The following is a 23,423-nucleotide window of genomic DNA, read 5'->3' on the forward strand; positions in this document are numbered from 1 at the left end:
TCTTCAACATACCGTCAAATATTCTGTCAATCTTAATTTTTATCGATAAAATTCGATAAATTCTTGACGTTGTTTCAGAATTCTTATACAAACAAATCTTTTGAACCAATTTCAGAGTTTTAGTATCGTTTGGGAATGGAATTCCTAAAGACATTAAGCTAAAATTCAAGAGTTTAAAAGTTATTTCACAGCTTTCTTCGTTACTTCTTTGTACTTTTAGTTAGTTTGAGAGTTCAAATCTTTAGTTATGCTCCAGATTTTGCATTTCTCACAATAACAGCTCAAATTTTATTCAAGAATGAATGGTTGAATGTCTGAATCAATGTTGAAAATTAAAACTGTACTCAGTTCCAGTGTTACAAATCCATACCACGATTGTATCACATTTCCAGCAATGACTTTTCACAAACTGCCAGAGAAAATTACCTCTAGAACGCTGTGACAAATGATGAATGTGTAGAAAGAGGTGAAAACATGCACGAGGGAAATTACGATAAAAAGAGCAAACAATTACAATTAATCTTCAATGACACTAATATTTCTTTTTCACAAAAATTTCCTGCTTCTCTCCCCGGGAATTTATTAACCAGTTGTGACATGGCGCTTTTTCCCACCCACTCTGGGTGGCAATTTGTTAATTTCGCACACACGCTCGCGCGCCAGTTTCGGGCTCGATCTATAATTACGGCGGCATTATCTCATAATGATCGCTCGAGGGGTCGCGAGGTCGCCCGTGGGTGGCGGGTAAGTTGATTAGCCGCCCACTCGGGGTGGCGCAGTGATGAGTCTCAGGTTGAGTGACGCCATTCGCTAATTAAGAGTTTCTCTTTCAAACAAGGACACAAATTGGAGGGTGCAGAAGTCTCATCATTCGCCTCTGAATGGGTGAATATGTACGCGGCAATTGTCTTGGCATGCACGCACTGTCAGCTGTGGCAATAATTGAATAATAATAATTACATCTAAAGTAAAAGATTGATAAAAAATATGTTTTTTTTCTCATCATTCAGCCAAATTAATGAAGATAAAAGTCATTTGGTTGCTTGTGAATTTCAATTATTCCATTTTATTTATACATTCTATTACTTTATGCTCATCAGCTTCATCAATATCCACTTCTTACATCATCTTAATTCCATTCTTCAATAATATAATATATATTAATTTAATTAACATACAATTTTTTAATTAAAAGACTGAGGGACTCATTTATTCACTCTTATACTCAAGTTAATTCTTCTTCTCCACTGTTTAGAAACGCAGTAATTCTTGCCTCATGTCACATAATTCCTTGTTTTATTACTCGCGCTCACGCGAAATAGTGAGAGATTCACTGTTCTTTTTTTTTTGATTTGGCCATGGACCAAAAGGTATAACTTTACATTGTGCATCCTAAAAATTGCATTTTCATCATCTCAATACGTTTACTGTTTTTTCTTTTGTAAATACCCTCCACTCCTATTCATTCTCTGTGAATCTCCTTATTTACAGGTCGTCGAGACTGAGTTGAAGTTCTCGCAAATCGTAGGGCTGAAGACTGTCTCAAATCCACGCGCAAAGTCTGCGCCTCCTCATAATTGGGCATGATCAAGTTGAAGATTGGAGAAGCATTGAGTGCATCTCTGTCGAAATGTTTGCCTTAATTAATTCAACAGTCGCAAGCATGGCGGGCAATTAACATGACGCATATTTTCCAATGAGTCATTTGAGTAAAAATTAATTTTACTACAATAAAATTTTATGTGTTTGCGTCGAATGCAATTGCGTCGCTTTTCCTCTCTCTCTCTTTCCCATATTTAACATTCGTCATTGAGCGCAGTTGCATCAAATAAAATTTTTTTTTTTATTAAATGTATAATATCTATTAAATGTAATTTCCCTTCTTCTGGCGTTCACCTGAAAATTTTGTGTGCTCCTCTTGCCAATGTTGCCTTAATTGCACTCACATGCCGGGGAATTGGTTAAAAATGGCGCTCGGACTCTTGCTTCTCACGTTGAGAGATGTTTTATGTCTTCATTATCATCTCAGATGGCAGATTATTCTCATATCAGATGGATAACGATGCTCTGCGAGAAGCTGAGACGTTGGGAGGCTCTTTAATTCACTAACACTACACTTACAGAAGCCGCTAAGATGACGCTCTGCAGTCTCGTGCGGTGCCCAGTAATTGACTGGCGGAGGGGATTTCCGACGGACAGTCCTACGGCCTGTGAAAGCCCTCGAGAGGAGGTGTGCTCCGCGGCGGCGCGCTCCATCATGACACGTCCTTCGGCTGCGGCGACGGCGAGAAGGGCCGGTGGAGGAGCGGCGGGCCGGTGGGGGGCGCTATCCGGATGATGCCGGCGTCCGAGATGCCCATCGCCGCGGCGCCCAATTCGGTGGCATTGATGCGGCCCGGCGAGCTCACGCGGATGCGCAGCGGCGACAGGGGCGCCGGCGAGCCGTTCAGCTGGTGATGCAGGCCGGGCAAGTGCGGTTGCGGCCGCAGGACCGTGGGCTGCAGGGGCAGGTGGGGCGGCATGCCGATGGGTGGCGAGTGGGAGCCGATGGGCGGAGAATTCTCCCCCAGGCGATAAGGCAGAGTGGGCAAGAAGCGGCTCGTGAACGCACCTAACGAAGTCCATTAAGTCAAACTGATCCCAATTCTCAGACAAACTTACTCACCAGCCATCGTCGCAGGTGAGTGAACATCAAAGCGGAAGGAGTTGAGAGCCGAGAAGGATCTGCTGAGGTCCTTCTCGCGCTCCTCCAGCCGCTCCTCGCGATCGTTTCCGCCGCCCGATCCTGATCCAGGGCTGTGCTGCATCGACATGCTGCTCGGCACCGGCGAGTGCGTGCCGAGCGAGATATCCGAGTCCGAGTCGTCCGACGGCGCCGGCGAGAGCGCCGCATCGGCGCGCCGCGGCGGCAGCGACGTGGCGCCAGAGCTGGACAGCGGCGGCTGCTGCATTCTGCAGTGATGGAAAGATGATTAAAATGACTGAATAATCGCGAGAGATCAAGCCTAACATTTAATTACACCTGCGCATAAATTAAGTCAATAATAGCCCCATTACGCACGGCTTTCCATATCTCATCTAGCAAATTACTAACTAAAATTCCATATGCAGAAAATCAGTTTCCCTAAATGGCGATAAAGCTGTATTATTGGGAAATTTGTGGTCACTACATTAATTACAACATCAACGATGACGCGCGCATAGTGAATGTCTGAATTATTATCCTTCTATGTGCAAAATTGAATTGAAATTGCATTTCTCTGGCGCATCCTTGGCCAAATCCTCGCCAACAAAGAAATTCACGTGGTGTGAGTGAGAAAAAATTGAGTTTATCCAAAAGTCGGGGGCAGAAAAAAAGTAATATCGAGTTGGAGGAAAGTTGTCGAGGCGGATTGTGAGTTGGTTGATGTTTGAAAATAGGCTTTGGTTTTGATCTCATTATTCTCAGCATCGAAACTGCCTGCCAATTTGCTCGTTGTTTTTCCTCTGTCCGCTTGCAAAGTGTGGGTTTGAGCTTGATGATGAAGCCAATGAGATTGAGCCTAATCGAATGAGTGTCGCTTGATTTCATTTTGTCTCAATTCGCCCCGAAAATTCCTCTCTATTTGCATTGAATCGACTTTGACACGGAAACTTGAGCGACACATAGAGAAAATCTATGATCACAAACTTGCACAATTGCGATGAGATTTCCTCCAATGTGATTGATTAGATGTCAATTGGATATCGTTACAATTTTCTCCCTTTTCCACACAGCCCCAGAGATAAATCTCCCACTGATTGAAGAGGGTGGCGAAGCGTGAGAAGAAGTTGCAGATTTTCCATATATAGAGAAACTCCTGCAGAATATACACTTCCACGGAAATCCATTGAGAAAATGCTCAACGGTAAACACGCGGAGATGTGAATGCAAAAGAGGATTCCCATCGTATTTGGATAGAAATACGAACTTGAGTTGACATATTAGTATCGAGTTTTCCATGGCGAAGCATTTTGAATTTGACTTCCATAAATAAACATCCGACGGAGTAACGCAGAAGGAGACTTTCGCCCACCCAAGACAGTTTTTCCATTCACCACAAATCAATTAATGCTCATTTTCAACTTGTTGTGTTACCAAATTTAAGTAAATACCCTTCAGTGTGGCGTCAAGCGGTTGTTTACAGAAGAACTTGCATTTGTGCACGCATGTATCATTCCTCCTCAATTTGGTAATGATTGGCTTCTTTGTTAAATCCAGGATTTCTATTGATTCTCATGAAAGCCTTTCCTTATGTGTTTCCTGGTCGATTTCTTAGCAAGCTGCAATTATTTGCAGATTTTTGTGAGTTTATTGAACGCTTATGGTGAAAACACAGCATTTGTAATTTGTAATTTGTCCGCGATCATCTCTTTCTTCCCCTCGCGTTTCGTGTATTTTCCTTCCTACTCGCACAGTGGCTGTCTCGACATGTCAGAGTCAGACGCTGACAAAGTAGGAAGGAAAATACACGAAACGCGAGGGGAAGAAAGAGATGATCGCGGACAAATTACAAATTACAAATGCTGTGTTTTCACCATTAAAATTCGTTAATTGTCTTGTTACTGTTATGCAAAAAGACGTTTGCAAATGTTCTTTTATGAAAACTGATTCCCTCTATGATTGTCTTGAGTGATCTGAGAGGCCTCTAAAGCAGTAAAAGCGACTTAAATGGAGTTTATCGAAGATGAGAGCCTCCGTGAGTGTCTTATTTATACCAAATATACTCGATCTTCAACTGCTTGTACAAAAATACCACTTTAGTGGCAGCTGAAGCCACCTTTTAGGCCTTTTTTTCTCACACACCATCTCAACTATTTCATGAATAAAATATTATTTTTAATAAATATTTATCTAGGTATTTCTCCATCGTCATCATTTTGAGTGAAGAATGAAAGAGCAAATAGACAAATATTTATTGACCACCCTTAAAATCATGCTTCTTTTGGCCTCCTTTTCCATTTCTTCTCTCTCTCTTCCTCTCCCCGGCGCTTTCGGGAAAATTGACAATATCAACATGCTAAAAGGGATCTCGATGAAAAAATTGTGTGGAACAATAGCAAAGTGAATATATTGGGCGGAGGAAGGAAAAGCGGCAAGAATTTTCCGTCCCCTCGGCGCGATGTATCAATTGTCAGGACAATTGTCAGCACCATGCAAGGATGTGAGCCGAAGGGGATCATTATCGCATCAAATCTCACCGTGAAGCTCTGGAACTGCTGAATTATTAACTGCAACCCTTTTTGATCTTGGCATCATGCACGCAACGAGAGAAACCATTTTCCCTCCCCAATCAAATGCACTCCATAATCGAGTTCCCGGCGAACGATGGCAAATGGAATTAAGCATTGTGAGGTTTCGTGCGAGACCCTCTGAAAAATTGGCATACTAACTAGTTGGAGTTTAAATGGGAAAAATCATTTTTCCGACCCAGACTCACTTAATAGGCATTCATTGCCCCGAAGACTGGCGCGCCGTGGAATTGTGTATCATGTAAACAGTGTCCTCGGGGCACAATTCCAAATCCTTTCGCATGGCAGGACAAATTGTCATTTGTCAGACTCTCTCTCTCTCTCTTTCCCCCTCTTAAGATTTTTGTTCCGTTGTGTGTCAGTGCACAACTCCAGAAATTATTAACTTAATATACAATATCCCTGGGTTCTATCCTTGCGTCTCCTGCGCGCGTCCCTCGATTGCCACACAGCACTGGAGCCCTCAAGAATCAATTCAATATTCTTTCCAGGACGACATAAACCTCCAGGGACTTTGAATCTTATTTGCCTTGCCACATTCCCTTCGATTCTTTGATGAGAACAGCAAATTCAGGGATGCAATCTCGAGGAAATATGGTGGAAATCATATTCGGGAATCTATAAGGAAGTTTCAGTTCAGAAATTTACATATTTTACTCCATGGAAAATTCCCATTTTAACCATTAAAGTGATCTTTTTTTTTAACTGCTCCATCAATAGATTATATGCCAAACAAAAAATGGGTAATTCTATTTTTTTACCAGTTAAATTGAAAAACTCACTAAAATATTAATCTCCTATCAAACAAAGCACACCAAAATAAATCCATTTTTCCTGGATCTGATTTTCATCCCTAAAAAAGTATAATCTTCAGTCCATTTGTGGGCTTTTTTCTACACTGGGACAAGAGTGTCTGAGAGTGAAAACTTTCCTGTGACGACAGAAGAGAGAGAGAGAGAATTTCCTGCCAATATCATGGACTTTATTAAATCTCTACCGCCACAGGAGATTCCGCAGAATTCACCGACTGATTAACAACCAGCACAGAGAGTATCTCTGCTGGCTTTCATCAGTGTGAAATACGTAGCGTAAATAATGATAATCGAATTTATTTGCCCGCGAGGGTGCCGGCAAAGGGGTTGAAGCCACACAGCCTGGGGGCTTCGAAGGGGTTTTCTCCCAGGGAAAACTGTGCGATGTTTAATGTGGCATTTTGGGGGATTTTATGTACACACATTTGCCACCAGCGATTGTCTTCTGCGCTGACGATTGGGTGTGAAAATGTGTGACGAAAATTCCACCGCGACTATGGCTTCCCTATTTGCACAAGACTATGCAGCAAGTCACCAAATGTCACATGGAATGCCATTGGTAAATCCTGTCAGGAGTGCATTTCGCTTGTCGTTTCAGTTTATTGTGCACTCCAAAGTCCCGAGAAGAGTGGCATCTTGAAGACGCCCAGGCGACGTTTTGGGACTATTAGGCGGGAGACAGATTAGCTGGAGTTTGAGGAAAGATAAGCCTACGCGTTGCAGGGCATGAACTTCATGAAATTCCTGCAAATGCTTCTCTTTTAACAAATTGAAGCAACTTTTATAAATTATTTTGCTTAGATAAATGAATTTTATTGCTTTTTTAGGTTATGTAATAAATTTGAAACTCTCAATTTCAATACGGAAAAACCCAGAGACAGTTGATGAATTCGACGTCAACTCTTGTGCAAGTGCGTTCTAAAATTACACTCCAAAGATGACTTTCCATCTCAATGACCCTGCCGCGGATCATTTATATTGTTCACGACACTTCTAGTGACGATTTGTTGTTAATTTGTTAATGTCGTTGGCTCTTCCTCCCAGCCTTTTTGTCTCTACCTCAATCGATTGCGTCAATGTTGCCTCCTTGTCTGTTTTTAGGTGTAACAACATAGTCCTATGCTTCCAGGAGAATATAAATTGAGACAGATAATTAGTGATAAATCACCTGTGAACAAAGGCGCCGCTTGTCGTTTGCAAACATACATGAGCTTTTCTCTCTCTTCTTCACCTTCCCGTTCCATTTTGCTGGCGGAATGACGCGAGAAGGGCGCAAGAAAGAGTCCAGGGACGGCATTGTCCTCCGGATCTAGTTGTGATTTTGCCAAAGGCTCTGTGTCAATTTTAACATCACATTTCACGGTGATTAGGGTGAAATATCTGTGAGTTTTTGCACACTTTTCCAGCTCAACACTGACCAACAATATTCTTGAAATTGTGACCCCAAACCAACCCTGGTTTAGGTGAAAAATTCACTCACGCTGCTATTTAATCGCTGGTAAAGAGTAATTCATCTGTCTGTGTCAGAAGAAATTGCGCTTTTTGTCTCAATCCCACCTCAACTTGTCACATTTTTGTGCATTATACTTCTCGCTTCTGCAATTGACCGATTAAAGTCCTCTTTTTGCGCCGCGAATGGCGCACACACAATTTTGCCGCGCTCCTGGAATTGAGACGCTGCGAGGCGTCATGAAAAAAAATCATTCAATTTCGATGTGATTCCGCAGGTAGATAAATTGCCACCGGAATGCAACGACACACAGTGTCAGGTGCTATAAATAATGCTGCAATTTTCAGGCAAAATTATATCCAACATGGATCGATTATTGCACGGAATTTCTCATTAATTTGCAACCAATGCTTTGAAAAGTGAAACCATCATTTCGAGGTGTTTGTTTGCATACTGCAAACCTGATAATCAGTTAATTAGTAAGGTAGGAAGGGCAATTTCTTGAATTACACTTGCTATTGTCAGTAATCTATAATTTGACTATTTAGTAGACATATATGAGAAATATGCACTAAATTATGTTATTGGTCACACTATAGTTTCACTATTTACACTGATTGTTGGATAGTTTTTGATTATAAGTGTAACTTCGGTGCAAATTTAATGCTAAATTACACAATCTCATCGGCAAATATACTGTGCTAATAAGTGCAAAAGTTTAACTACACAGCAAGTTATAATATTCTACTAAATCCTCTATTTTGGGGATCGTGGAAAAGTCCAATTTAATGTGCGAAACAGGTCTGCATTTCACGCAGAATTTTTATGGAAAATAATATGAAATTCATGCATGAAAAATCACCCCTTACTTTAGCCAATATTTTTGTGAAAATTCTCAGAAAAAGAAGACTTTAGTTCAATGTCATCGCAGATCGGAAACTATTAATCGGAAGTGTAAAGAGCTTAGGAACTTCAGTTCCAGAAGATCGTCCGCAGCATTGGGACTTTGTCGGAATTCGCGATGCGTTGTCCGTCATAATAAACACGGGGCATTAAAATGAATGTATAACGGATACAGTGTGCGCGAATGGTCCCTGGCCGCAGGGGGAGCGCGGCTGCCGGCCGGGGCGATGATATAGTGTAATACTGAGCACGGCGAGCAGCCAAGGAGAACAGATAGTACACATGTACATACATGAAGATGTGAATTCCTCTGATTGCACACCAAAAGAATGCCGCTAATGACTTCATTTTAGAAAGAGTGCGCACACATCGCAAAAAATGATATTCACACAACCATCGCGCGTCTTTGTTTCTCGCTGGAGTGACTTTGGGGTTGTCCGGGGGAGCTGCTGTGCACTTTTCACGCTTTCCACACACATTTCACGCGATTCCGCGCCATGGCGGGGAAAATCGATGCGCGCGGAGACAAGAGAGCCAGAAAGGAGCTCGCGAGACCGTCTTTGGCATACCTCACATTCTATTCTCATGCATAAGCGAGGCGGATGTGGCGAAGGGAGAGCGAAAAAGTTATTAATTACTTATTCAACTATTAAATTTTATGTGTATCATTCGATTTTCGGAATGCCATTAATGAGGGAACGTCTTGGAGACGGAGAGTCGATGGGCCAAAAAAGGGTCCATTGGCATTCCTCATGTCTCGACATGAGTGGAAATCTGTATCACTGAATTTTCGCATATGGTAATTGTGGCACCCAAAGCTGGTCGGTGTGAATGCAAATTGAGACATTTTCCCATCGCGCATTATCACAATTTCTAGTGGCCTTCTCAATTAATTTACTCTGTGACTTTTTGCCCTCTTGAGCGCGCAAGAATTCCGTCCTGCCAAAGAGTGCCGAAGGAGAAAAATCTCAATTGCCAAAGGGGTGACTCGCCGTTATTGAATTATACCATGAAATGCCAAAAGGGTTGATTTGCAAATTGATCACGCAAAGAATAGATATTGTTGTAAATTTTAATTCCACAAATAACGACTGAAGGAGACAAAGAAATTCCGAACGTCGAAAGAGTTTCGGAGAATCACTCGAGTTTTCTATATGTTATAAAGGAAGAAGAAAAAAAAATCCTCACAAATTGCCTTCTCAGGGCGACGTTAAACCCTTCCCCGCACTTTCTCTTCCGCACTTCATTGTCATTTGATGAGGTCGGAAAATAGAGTTGGAAAATTGAGAAGGGAAAGCTCAACATCCCCCAATACAAATCGATTTCCATGCAGGACAATGCTGCAACAATTCAAATTACACGCTGTTTACCCTCAATTTGTCACATGGAGGAGGAATATAGAGGGATAAATTCAATCCCCATTTCTCTGTGTACACTTGAGCCCGTGTGTGCAGGGAAAATCCGAGCCAAGGATTTCCACCCTCGCCGAACTCCACCCCTTGCGCCCAAGATGCATGTTATGTTTAGACAATTAGTATCTTGCGAGCTGCGATATTTATTTTTCTAATATTATTTCAATTCAGCGCGCCTTTCGCACCCACTCGCGTCGGATTTACTCGAGGGTTAGTCGCATTGAGCCAAGTGACACGTGACCATTTTTCGTATTACCCAAGCACCAATTGCCACGCATTAAATGTGTTACAATATTTACAATGTGCTGTAATTGAGAGCTTAAGTGAAATAGCGATACTGCAGTTCTGTCAAGAGCGTCACTTTTGTACTTTAATAGCCTGTTTTTTTTGTCACATCAAATTGCATAGCAAAGAAGAGTCCAAAATTGTGGATTCTCGATGTACATTTGTGACATAAAAACCAACAAAAATACCATGCTATTTTTTCCGTGGAAGACTTTACTAGAAAAATCCTTAACACTTCCAAGAAGAGTCAGATTTGAATAAAATGATTAATCAACGGAAATTCCTTGCATTTTCTCTCTGCTATTAGAATCCGTGATTTTTTTTTACATTCATCAACAAAACGTCTCTAAAACATTCTATATAAACCGATGGACATTGATTTCATTGATTACTCATATTTCAGCGGGACAAAACACGTTAGAGGGTTAAGCCCATGAATTCGCACTGTGTCATTACCTCTCAATTTTCCGTGTGATTTGCCACGAAAATCTTATGGAAATTCGATCTTCAGACTCTCAATTTCATTCTCGATGGCAGCCAGAAATTCTGCCTGGCAATTTGAGGCTCGAATTGGGGGTAAAAATCGCGTGCTTCTGGCGAATCACCTTGTCGATCAATGACGGATGCGAATGATTAGGTGCGACGCGCATTCGGGACTTGCGCTCATTGTCGCCCCACAGAAGCTGTGCTGCTGGCGTGGGTGTGAGAGGCAGATTACAGAGTACATGGCAGACGATGGGAGTCACTTCGCCACCCCCTTTTTTGGGCGCCCTTTGATCATGTTGCGCCGCTGTGGGGAGGGGACAAAAAGGGGTTCTCAGAGACGTACAAATTTTCCAAGAAATTCGCACCCATGAACTCACAGAGTCTTTGGGGGATTTTGGGATCTGTTGAGAAAAGTTGAGAATGTATATTTTCTTTTGGGGTGGAGAAAAGCTTCTTTGTAGATGGAAGAGAAAACAAGGGCTGTTTGTCCAGAAGAAGATTATAGTGCATTAAGTCACCTTTTCCTAATACTCTCCTCTCTCTCTCTCTTTCTCTCTCTCTCAGCACATGTTCTGAAATATGATTCTCTTTGTTTCCAAAGCATCTGACACTTTATTATTTAATAGACTATAGGAGAAGATTGAGAGAAGCTTCTGCCATTGTGAGAATTTTCATGGAGAGAATATAAAGAGGGTGCGAAAAAGAGTGATTGAAATATTCTTCACAATAGTCACTGGAAATATATTCAAATATACTTTCACTAATTGAGCAATCATTGTGACTTAGGTTGGAAACTTCACATGATTGCACCGCCACTTCGGCTCTCTTCCTCGCTCAGCACATTCCTCGGAAGATCCTTCGAGGGTGGCTAGGATTGTGTGTGCTCTCTGGGCTGAAATGTGTCACTCAGGGGCTCAAGGGAGGATTTTTCGTCAGAACAATGAGCGAGACATTGACGGTATTTAGAGAGTTTGCAAAAACAATGAGGGTGACTTTGTGGCATCAACAGCAATACTGACATGAGATTCTTCGTGCTCATTTCTCCGCTCGAATTATTTACCAAAATGAGGTGTAAAGTTGTCGCTTTATAGCTGTTATTACGCGTTTTTCTCTCTGGCCTAATGATTGCCCTCGCATTGGACCCTGTGCGATGGGCGAACTAAAAGTGCGCCAAAGTGAAAAGAGAGATCTTGATGTGCTGATAATTCCATCTCGACTAATAGATGTTTTGGCTGAATGTGGATGTGAAGGTAGGAGAAAAAAAGTTGTGACGGATGTGACAGGCTCATGGGAGGAAAAATTACCAGAAACGCGTCGAGTTGGAATGAATGCTTCTTGCCATTGGGGCAAGATAACAATCGGCCCTTTTTTATGCTCCTCCGCAGCAGCACTAGTTTTAATGTATTATGACGAAAATTGACGGTTTCTGTGATTTTTATGTGGCATCATTACCTCAGCGATATACAAATAAAATTTTTAAATTCATTGATTAAACACCTGCTTCGCGTGGTGGAATTAGGCGAATTCACTCTGGTGGATGTGTAATTGGACCCCACAAAAATATTCTCATCATAATAACACACTCTTTTGCACTCCAAATTATGACTGCTATGTGGTTTCTGACGGCACAAGGGGAGTAAATGGCACAAATTTATGTCACAAAACCGCCGGAATCGATCATGCCGCGGGGCGTTGGCGAATTAAATTGATTACTCCGCCAGGATTAAATATAAAAAAAGCACACAGAGTGGCAATTTGAGTGCACTAAAAATCTTTATGATCTTCCTTTTCAAACCGACTGCTTTTTTTCTCTCAATTGTATCACTGGCAAATTGCCTGACCGCCGAAAACAATGGGCATATCGGTGAGGAATTCGGAAGTGCAACTCCATCAGCGCAGTTTGACGGTTTACCTTGTAATAATTCCGTGGCCACACGGTGGGTGGAAATGGTTGGATGTGAATGAGGGAGATTAAGTGGTGCACAAAAAGGGGCTCGAGTGGCAAAATGGTGCAGAGCAGAAAAAAAAGAAGTGGAGAAAAATCACAAAGAAGAGACGAAAATGTCAGAGATCAAAATCCGATGCTCGATGATGGTTAAATAGTCTGAAATTTGAGACGATTTACGCCGTATTGACTCCATTTTGGGGGGCTTTCACGGGCCTTCGAAAAACCGTGAGATTGGCAGAGGGTAGAAGTGGTAAAAAATGGGTATTTCAGAGTCGAATTACACTTCTTGCTGCTGGATTTGGGCTTGTCTCCAATGTCTGGATATTTATACGGCAATTTTTGGATTGATTAATTTTGACAAAATTTACAGGCAATATAAAAAAGTCTTACATTAACCCTTGATCGAGCATTATGGGCTGAATAATGCCTCAATAACCAGAAAAAAGAGTTTTTTCCATCATGTCTGATGTCAGAATAACACATTATATTAGATATGAATTCATATATCTTATCTTATAGTAAATATGTCTCTTTATTGACCACATTTTCTAGAGTCAGAAATTAGCTTGGCGCGCCTCTTAGACTCCCACTGGCACTTCTGGCGAAAAGAGCATCCTTTTGAGCGAGTGGTTGATTTAATATAAATTGAAAGGCCCACTTAGTGCGTAAAAGGGTGTGTTCTGCAGAATAAGAATTTGTATAATATGCCCATATTCGGCTCGAGTGTGTTTTCCTCCGGCTCAATGAAGAGTCGGTTGTTTTTCCTGAGTGTATTTCTGCGAAGGGCCCCGAGAATTGTCCTCAAAGTGAATTGTCCTCAGCAAACACAAGCACTCGTCGGCGAGGGTGTGGGGGTGCACAAATGTATGCAAAGCCAAAACGAGAGGGTTAAGCAATTTTGCCGCCTCTCGTCGCCTCGCATTCTGCGGCCATATCGCGATAAAGATAATAAACGGGGAGGATGAAATAGAAGAGCATGGCATTTGTGGTATTTGGCGTCATCTGTGGCGCTAAATCGCGATGCGTTTCGGCGCGATTTCTTGTCGCTGCCGAAATACCTGAGTATTATGCCCTTGAACTCACCAGAGACACCGAAATTCCCCTCCTGAGCCCTTCGCGCACGCTAATCGAGTTAAGATGTTTCAATTAATTTCCAGCGCTATTTTCTAATCACTCTCTTGGGAGATTCACTTGGGCAATTTTACGACGAATGAAGACATCACGGATGGGAAGAAAAAGTGATGGAAAAGCTGGAGTTTATTGAGGTGGAATTGGCGTGTTCAGTTCCGCACCGCATGAACCTTAAGAATGTTTATTTCCATCATCAAAGTATCTCTCGGGTGCATTACAATTCCATTCTTTGCGCCCTCCCCCGGCCGCCGCCCCGCCGACCATTTGTTTGTTCTCTTGCAAGGTGTTGCCGACGTATTATGACTTAATTTTGCCACAGAAGCAGGAAAATCTCTCGCGATACTCGCTCGTGAAGTACCACAAACAATCCACTGCAAGTGCACGTTTAGGAGCATTAAATGAGGTTTGCATGTTTAATTTGAAGCTTGGATGTTGTGCTGGTGTTCGGAGATTCGGTCAAAAACAGCCTGAACTCCTTGTTCAGTTGCATCGCCCTTGCAGGGCTGCTACAAACTCACCTATAACGTCTTAACAGTCAACATACGCTCTGACAAACCCGTATCTAATGTGCTCCTCGCAGCTCAAGTGCACGATTTCCCGAGGATTCAGTCCCCTTGAACTCGAGAACCCAAAGGGTGCCTCCCGTCGAGTTCGGCCCTCCTTGATATCTCTGTTTTGCAAGACAGAGAGCCGCGAGAAGCGGGAATGGCGTGCAAAAAAGCGTCTTTAACAACTCAATCGAATGCGAAATGCAGTAGCGAAATGCAATATGTGAGAGAATGGAATCTGCTGGGAAGGTACATGGGGAGATAGAGTGCCCCATGGACTATACAAATCATCCATCTCTCTTTGCAGTACATAAATTATTGTTTCATAATTGCGCGCCTCGACTCTTGCCCACCTTCCCTGGTGCAATTTATTAATTTAGACATACTCGGCGCTATTTTTGGACCCTGCACAACATGCTATTTTGATACAGTGGCGACACCTGGAACAATCTCCAATGCCAAACCACACTTTTTACACACATCCTCCAGAAAAGATGGTAGAGGAAAATCAATTTTAATCGCTGAATTGCAAAGAGAATCTCATCATATGTGTCTATCTCTTTCAATTATGAACGATATTTCCCTCCTGCTGATGCTCTTGAGCTTCTGGTGGTGAGGCAAATCGAATTGATTATCCAACCATTCCGATTGGACGTAATGAGTCAATTAATGGCAATTTGATACTTAGCCACAGACGGAGCAATCTCTCTCACTCGGTGCATCCCGAGAATCATCCATGCACAAAGATGTAATTTTATACTTGAGATGTCGATAGGAAATCAAAAGGATTTCTCGCCACTGATCATTAATCTCTTCTCTGTGGACCTTTGCAATTCGCGCCATTTCGTCACACGCAAATTAACCCGAAAACACACGCGGGAAAGAAGTTGCAAATTCACTGTCCTTAATAAAACAATGGGACATTTTCTCTCCAACCTGTCGTAATGGAATAAATCGTCAACGCATTGTCATCATTGTAAATTTGCTTGGCAAATGCACTCGCGATTCGCGCGATTTTTGCCAAGTCACACAAGCCAGACGGTGTGTATCAAATGCACTCAATAATCATGACACAATTGTACGTTACTTTTTGCCTGACACTTCTTCACATGGCGTCAAATTATGGCTCTTAGCCGGACGAGATTTCACAAATTTGATAACAAGTGACGTCTGGGTGGTTTTTTTTTCGTCTTGGGAAATCAATATTTTCCACTATGTAGCAGATAATCCGTTGAACTTCGAAACAAAACCTCGTGAACCAAGTCAAAGTAATTTACAAGTGTGTGATTTCCTTTGACAAAAAGGGAAAATGCCAAGTGCCTTCGCTGCCATCGACAAGAGAGTAATTGGCGGGGAATATCATTGAATTCCTTTGACGACAGCACCAAGAATAGGGACACCCCGTTGAGCCTTCTCGCCATGAGAACAATCTCAAGGTGTGGAAAACTTCCACCCACACCGCCAAGACTACCTAATCAAGCATTGACACAGTGCCTGGAAATTGCCACACAATCATTAGCTGGTGATTTTCACCAAATCATTTTTCTGTCTGCAACGAAAATGATGGGTGGAAAAATTTTTTGACACAAAGAACAACATTACGGGAGACTCAATTTGCCTCTCACACTCCAGGAAAGTATGTAAAATGAAATATGTTTGTGTTAAGTTGAACAAACACACGAGGTTTTGTGACAGCCATCGATTACAATCTTGACTAATGAAGATTGCGGGCCGTGAGGGTGAGAGACGTACAGTTTTAGAGACTATGGAAGTGCCAAGAAAACTTTTTTGATTTCCTCTGCTAATTTGCTTGGTACAATTGGGACAAATTCGAAGAGTTTCCTTAAAAGAGTGGAAAGACTAATGAACTTTTGTCGTTGTTTGTCGTGAAAATAGTGGATGATTTTTCACAAAAATCAGGCCAAACTTTGATTTTCAGCTGAATGAAGTGAGAGAAAAGACGTTTTTAACCAAATATTTGCATTCAACAGTTCAAAGGTCCGAGAAATTTATAAGCTCGTTGAGATGCTTCATATTCAATCTCACAAACACACACACATCAACCATAGGAATGACACTTGAGAACTGCGTCACTAATAGAAATTCCATCCATTTAAATCCAACTTTTGAAAGAGTTCGCTTAAGATGTTTATAAATACACTCCAATGAGAAGAAATTTATCGTCTCGATGAGCTTCTGTATCGAGGAAATGATGTCTATTCAATGGGGCTCTTAATAGTTCTTCGATGCAACCAGCAATTCATTTGGTCACAAGGACTGTCAGATCCTCTCGATGTGGTCACTCTTGGCAAACAGAGAAACAAATGGGGAAACCAACAGGGAGACAATCGATGCAGAAGGAATTGAATGAAATGACGAAGATTAAATGGCGCCAACAGAATGATTATCACAATAATCTGGGTGCCTCCAATTCAATTGAAAGAAGTAATAATTTGAGTGAAAAAGATGCTGTCTTGCTCTGCGGGCTAACAAGACGACAGGGTGACTTGCAACTTTATTGATAATTCTATTTGTCTGGCCACTCGAGCTCAAACTAATCATTTTTACGATGACTTTCTCAGCCACTCGATTCAACCTGAAGAGCCTCAGGACGATTTTTGGGCCAGCAATGCAAAAAAGACGACTCTCGTGGCGACTCCAGAAGGAAGGAGGGAAAAAGAGGCAGGAGAAAAACGGTCAGTGGAATAGGAAATGTAGATAAATCAAGTAAATCGGAACTCATTAGGAGATAAAGATGGGATATGAAATGCAGTGGAGTTGGGAATTAGATTGTATTGTGAGTTGATTAGAGACAAATTTCATCACGCAACTGCCTCATTAATCATTTTAGCACGTTCAATTTCTTCCTCTCGTGCCCTCAATTAGATTGCCTGTCCTCTGCCTTTCATTGGGAATTTTCTCCATGGAAAATTGGAAAAGTATTTTTTCCATCACATAAAGAACTATTGTGTGTCTTTGTTTGGGGCTCAATTGGAATTGTTATGAGGTATTTTTCAACGTTATATTGAGAAATTGCTCACCGCGCACTTCGAATCCAGAGTTGAAGTGTATCTTGTGGGCACTTTTTTATAGATTTGTCTGCTGAAATTTCACCCTAGTCTCGAGTGTGTAAAATGGCTTTTGGCATTTTTCCACTCCCATTCACCGAAACTGGACCACATGAAATGGATATGGACGAAATGGGAGATGATCTTCGATGGGTATCTTCCATATGCCTGCAACTCCGGGAGTCTCAGGCTCAAATTCTGATCTCTCAACATCATTTTCCACCTGAACTGAGACACGCACAGCGTAATGTAGCGAACACGAGTCAAGGATTGTGTTTCATCCTCGAAAATCACGCAGAATTTCAGCGACAGATTAGCAGTTCTGTCCACCAATTTGCCCATCAATATGACTTGAAAAAATTAAATTAAGACAACTTGACCACCAGGTTTGGGGGCGATAAAAAAGCCCTGCGCGACAAAAGACATGACAATTTCGATGGTGAATCTCATCAAGAAGCCTCCCGGTGTTGCATTTCAAGTAGATTCGCCGAAGAGACTGGAGGAATTGTCCAAGATGATGGGAAGAAAAAGGGGATGCTGGAGTGCTCAATAATAATCAAACACTCATCATTGTGACTACCGGTGAAATGAAACGCAGATCATAAATCAAACTGCAGGAGATGAAAATTGAGAGAGAACGCGACTCCACGAGAGCCAGTAAATCGATTTATTGTACTTGTGTATACATTGAAAGAGTGAAAAGCCTTCGATCTCGCCTCAACTGCACGGAATAATATATTGAATTGCAGTGGTAAAAATACTGGAGCACAATTATTGGTATTAATAAAAAAAAAACTTGTTCGTTTTGCCTCGTGAATTGGATCAAACATGGGAATATCTTATGAAAATCTATGGGAATCTCGTATGATAGTCTGATATTTTCATCAGACAGTCCAACGTTAATCTTCTCAAACGTCTTCCCATGAAGGTCTTCCATGAGAAATCCCATGAGGATTTTTTTTTTGTAAACTGCTCCACTATTTTTGATGCCGAACTGTGCCTGCATATCGAGTTGCAATACTCCCAGCGGCCAAGAGACGCAAGCCGATTGAGAGGAAGATGAGGAATAAAAAGAGATTCTTGTGTGCTGTACAACAACTTCATAAATATTGAGAGTTTCAGTTGTTCGACACTGAACGACCCCCTCAAAATAGGCGCACAATCATTTGCAGACCTTCTGAGAGACTGTGTAAGCCAATCCGAGTGACAGACACCTAAATGAAGTCGAGGTGTGCCTCCGCGAGACCATTTCCTTACATACTCCGCGGTCCAGGGCCGCGAGAGCATTCCGCACTGCCGCGGCAGTCAGAGGGGACAATGCTCTGGCAAGTCTATTAATTGCCCCAGCAAATTGTTCAATAAAATCCTCATTAAGTGGCGTATTGAATATATTCACTGGCTAATTTGTTGGCAATTAAAATTTTCCCGATAGAAACACGCACCAAATATTTCCACTACAATTGCGAAAAAGGTGTTGAAAGATATTTAGTCAGCAAGAGAGCTTACATGGTGAATTAATGTGGGGGTTTTTTTTCGCAATAATTCAGGTGTTGATTCAATTTTGTGAATTCATTAATAAATTGGCACCTTTTTCCTCTGAAGCAACAAACAAAAGAGAGGGGAAATTTCTTTTGCATTTTCATCGCTGAACAACAGTTACCGACGGCCCCTTGAGTGCTGCCATATGAAGTGCATCAGGAGAAGAGAGTCGGTAATTTTATTTTTAATAATTAACCCCATCGTGTGTCAATTAATCATGGGTGTCAGAAGGGAAGGGTGGGAGAGCGATGGAGACGTAACACAATCATCATCATTGCTTCCACAACAATTTATCCTTCGGCACATTGATGCGGAATTAACGCGCGGCGCGAAAGAGCGATGAGGAGGAAAAGTGCATCAAAAGGTGGATTTTGTAAAGAGGAAATGACGTTCCGCAATGGAGGTGTTAAAGTTTGCAAAGTGCAGTCGAGAATGTGTCAGAAAAATGAGATGCGCGCACAGCAAAAAGGGTCAAATTAAACAAATATAGGGAGTTGTGTTATGTGATAGAAAAACCTACCAATGAGAGATAAACACTAGAAACGTTTTTCCCCATACGACAAATGTTTTTCCACCAATAATTCATTATGCCGCCTCTGTGCCTAATAAATTGTTCAGCAGCAATTTCCTGTTTTCAATGGCTTATGGCGTTGCGGATGAGCAGCGACCCAGAGAGCTTTTCCACATAGACAGAGGGGCCAAAAAGCTCCGAGCAGAGCTTCAAATATTGACACAAATAGGCCAAGAGTGGCTTCGAAGATGAATTGTTAAACAGGCCAGAAGAGCACATGGATTATCATAGTGGCAAAGAGTGAAAATCTCAGCCCCCGAAACCCCCCAAAACGCTTTTCGGGGGGCGGGTTTTTTGTCCCATAATTAGCCAGCTGGGCCAGCCTCTGACCCAGTCTTGATTATTCCATCAAAAAGCCTGACCACACGCACGAGACCAGTGGCGGGACGATTAAAACCATCGCCATGAGCCATAAATCTTCCCCTGCCAGCATTGGAGCTTCTCCCTTCGGCCACAGTGTATCATATTTTAGTATTGAAACATTTATTTGCAATAAGACATCACGGTGGATATCGTTTGATAATAAATTCAAGCCGGAGCCTTCCTCTCGAGAAACTTACAAACACCCAACCGTACAATTTCCTTTTAACGCGCGCGCCACACAAAATTTATTGATCTGCAATTATTAAACATTTCCACTGTTTTGATTCCCAGCCACAATCCTTCTTACTCACGGCCGCATTTCCCGTTGATATTCAGGTGTAATTTAACCATTTTTATTCGCGATAGAGGAACACTCGACACGCAAGCTTCTTGTTCCAAAAGGAACAGGAGCCACACAGACTGTCTCGCGGGAATTGTGTAGATAAAGATGAAGATTTTGATTTTAGGACAAGACTTACTTAGATATTAAACTTATAATTTATTTGAACAATAGTAAAGTTTATTTAATATTAAACAAAATGAGTTTTTTTCAAATTTTTTTTAATATTCTTTATTTCTTGTTCTTTTTAAAACTCTATCCATTTGTAAAAATCTATTAATTTGTCGATTATAACGCTACCGACGAGTCGAATTAATCTCTCATCTATCTTTTCCTATGCCCAGCTCAACTCTGGTCTCACTCTTTTCGTGCTTGAGCCGGGGAAATTAAGAATAAACCCACAACGATTGAGACGTCCAGTGCAGAGGCCAATAAATAATATTTTTCCGAAAGTGTGATGCACGTCCTTTTTGTCCGTATTCGGAATGGAAAGCAACAAATATTTTTATTGCATGTGTCCCAAACACCATTTAGGACTGCACAATGGAAATAATGAGGCGCCCCTGCTGCGAAATCTGTTGTCACTATCAATAGAGGGTCTCTGTGCTTGGGGATTTCCACACTCTACTAACCACATAATTTATGGGGGATTACCTCTGACGGGAGGGTGACCACAAATCCCAAGAAAACAAACTCAAGACTCACCGATTTTTCGCCGCCGCCGCTCGATCTCGTTGCCGTCGATTCTTGAACCAGTTGCCAACCTGCGTTGGGGTCAATCCAGTCGCCTGCGGAGATTTGGGAGGGTTAGTGTGGGCTGTGGAATGTGGGTGCGAGGCTATTACCTGGGCTAGATCACGTTTCTTGCTGGGATTCGGGTAGGGATCGTTGAGATACCACTCGCGAAGGAGGCTCCTCGTGCGCTCCTTGAAACAGTGAGTCTTCTGCTCACCATCCCAGATCGTTCTGGGTAGTGGGAATTTCTTCCGCACCCGATATTTATCCACGGGTCCTGCAAAGTGCGGCGGCGGAATTGGATTAGAGCGTATGAATATCGATGCTGGTGAATTAACTAATATAGATTCGGAATTTTTCAGACAATTTTCAAAGGCTTGTCTTTTTTGGTCAACTAACAAAATTACCTAAAGGCCGACCTCTTAATTTTTCCGCTTCATGATAGTGCGCCTCGAGCCACATGGCTTGCAATTTCCCATGGGATGCCTTTGTAAACTTGTGCCTCTCCAGAATTGAATACAGATCCCTATGTAGGAGAAAAAGTAATGATGTTCTTTGGCATAAAAGGAGGAGATGTTTTGTACAACGAATGGGAACAGATTTGGGGATGAATACGCAGAAATGATTTCAATGTTCGTGAGTGACTATTAAACAGGATTTATGGGGAAATTGGTTGAATTTTGCGTGAGAGATTTGCGTTTGAGGAATGCGAACCACTGGACAGCAAACTGTTGAAAGCGAGTATTGAAAGGGAGTAGGAAGGACAAACGCTCACCGGAAGTGTCCGGTGTGGTAGGCCACGATGGCGCGTGCTCGCAGCACCGCCTCGGAGTTCTCCAGCTCACGGATGCCCGTGGGGTGCGCCACGGGTAGGCTCCAGAGGAACCTGGCCAGGCGCTCAATGTCACCAGACTCTTCCAGCGTCTCGCACACCGTGGCCACCTGGGCGGCGGTGAAGTTGAGCGTGGGCAGCGCGAACAGAGGGCTGGGCGCCACAATGTGATGGGGCTGCTGTGGGTGGCCGGAGGCCGCCGGGGGACTGCCACCCGGCGGCACCACCATGGATGGACGCACCACCGCCAGAGTGTGGCCGTTGGGCGCTATCTTGCCAGCTGTGCACGTATCACACTCTTGATCCACAGTCACTCCCGGACTCGCACACCGCCACCCACCCCCATTCGGGACGCCACAGACGGCACCGTCGACACCCTGGATGATTATCTTGCTCACTTTGCGACACCGGATGCCACTCCTGATCACCACGCACTCTCGATCGCCGCGGACAGTTCGCTTGGGTGCTTGAGCAGATCGCGCGCGCGAGTATCCCGCGCCGTGAGACCGTCGAATAGCTACTGACTTGCCATTGTTCAGGTCGCAGCTCTCTCTGGTCGGCGCCGAGGAACGCCCAGAATATGCCATTGCCTGGCTCACGATTAGCCGACACGAGAACGCCAATCGTCGGCTGGGAAGGAGGGAACTACGGTGCGCCGTGTCTCTTTCGCGCCAATGCCAGGGCAACGCGGCCGGAGCGGTGCCGCAGAGGGAGACGGCATATGCCCGGAATACCACACCATCAACCGGATGGGCGACATTGAGAGGGATTGGATTCATTGCTCACCCAGAGGGGCTTCTCGCTCTGTCTAGAGGCAGATGGGATATTTTGAGACGCTATCACAAATTACACATCTGGGCAAAAAGGAGAGCACTTTTTGCCTGTGCGACGCAGCGCCGGCGTCCTTGCGGTCTGGGGTATCAATAAAATATGCCCCATACATAATCATACGTCTGTCTCCTTCACATCGTAATGGATACAATCCACTTTTTTCCACCCCGGGACGCGCCAAACGGCACTGCAATTGCTGCCCGCGCTCGGGTTTGGGGCTCACCAACAGCCGCAGCCTCTCACCGAGTCCCCAGTCATTTTCTCCGCGGTGACAAAATGCCAGGAAGGTGGAAAACACATCTCCACGAGTGACATTGATTTGGCGATGATGCAAGACAACTTGACACAAGATCTTCGCGGCTCGCGTAAACAATTCAGCGCAACGCACGGTTTTTTTTTTCGTCTTCTTTTCCCAATGATGGCAAAAAAAGAGGCACACGAGTAAACCCACTTTGGCAGATTTTGGGGAAAAGATTTAAATAATTCAATTTTTCCAAGGCGTGCGCCTGCGAAAACAGGCACGAAGTTCTTCCGCAGAATCCGCACCAATCCATCCGGGCGGAAAGGTGGGAAAGTTGTAAAGATACTTATTTACTTTCCACCGGTGAAAAGGAAACTTTTCACTCTGGAGCGCTGAAAGGAAACTTTATCTATGGGAAGAAAAATTGCAATGGAAGTCGCTTTTTTCTCTTGCGACGAGCAAAACAGCCAAGCTAATGCGTATGTTACCGAATGTGGATGGATTTTGGAAAATACCATCAAACAAACACACGGTATTTTCAAACCTCAAGATGAAGATAAACACTTTAAAATGCCAGTAGAGCATTTTTATTGCGATTTTGTTGAAAAAGGCATTAAACCAAATAGAGAAAAGTAAGTTGTAGAATTATTTTACTAT

The 23,423-nt window shown here is 42.9% G+C and overlaps 1 protein-coding gene across 1 annotated transcript; it reads right to left on the bottom strand.

Annotated features, from left to right (window-relative positions):
* Nucleotides 1-1,045: 1,045 nt before the first annotated feature.
* LOC132265792 (homeobox protein SIX6) lies at nucleotides 1,046-22,191 on the bottom strand. The gene is given in 5 exon segments (XM_059766567.1): nucleotides 1,046-2,952; nucleotides 20,833-20,915; nucleotides 20,973-21,139; nucleotides 21,270-21,388; nucleotides 21,638-22,191. Coding segments are annotated over 5 exon segments (1,353 nt in total). The 5' UTR covers nucleotides 21,925-22,191; the 3' UTR covers nucleotides 1,046-2,255.
* Nucleotides 22,192-23,423: the final 1,232 nt, after the last annotated feature.

This window comes from Phlebotomus argentipes, unplaced genomic scaffold (assembly GCF_947086385.1).
Source record: "Phlebotomus argentipes unplaced genomic scaffold, Phlebotomus argentipes genome assembly contig_5, whole genome shotgun sequence".
In the NCBI taxonomy this organism is placed as follows: domain Eukaryota; kingdom Metazoa; phylum Arthropoda; class Insecta; order Diptera; family Psychodidae; genus Phlebotomus; species Phlebotomus argentipes.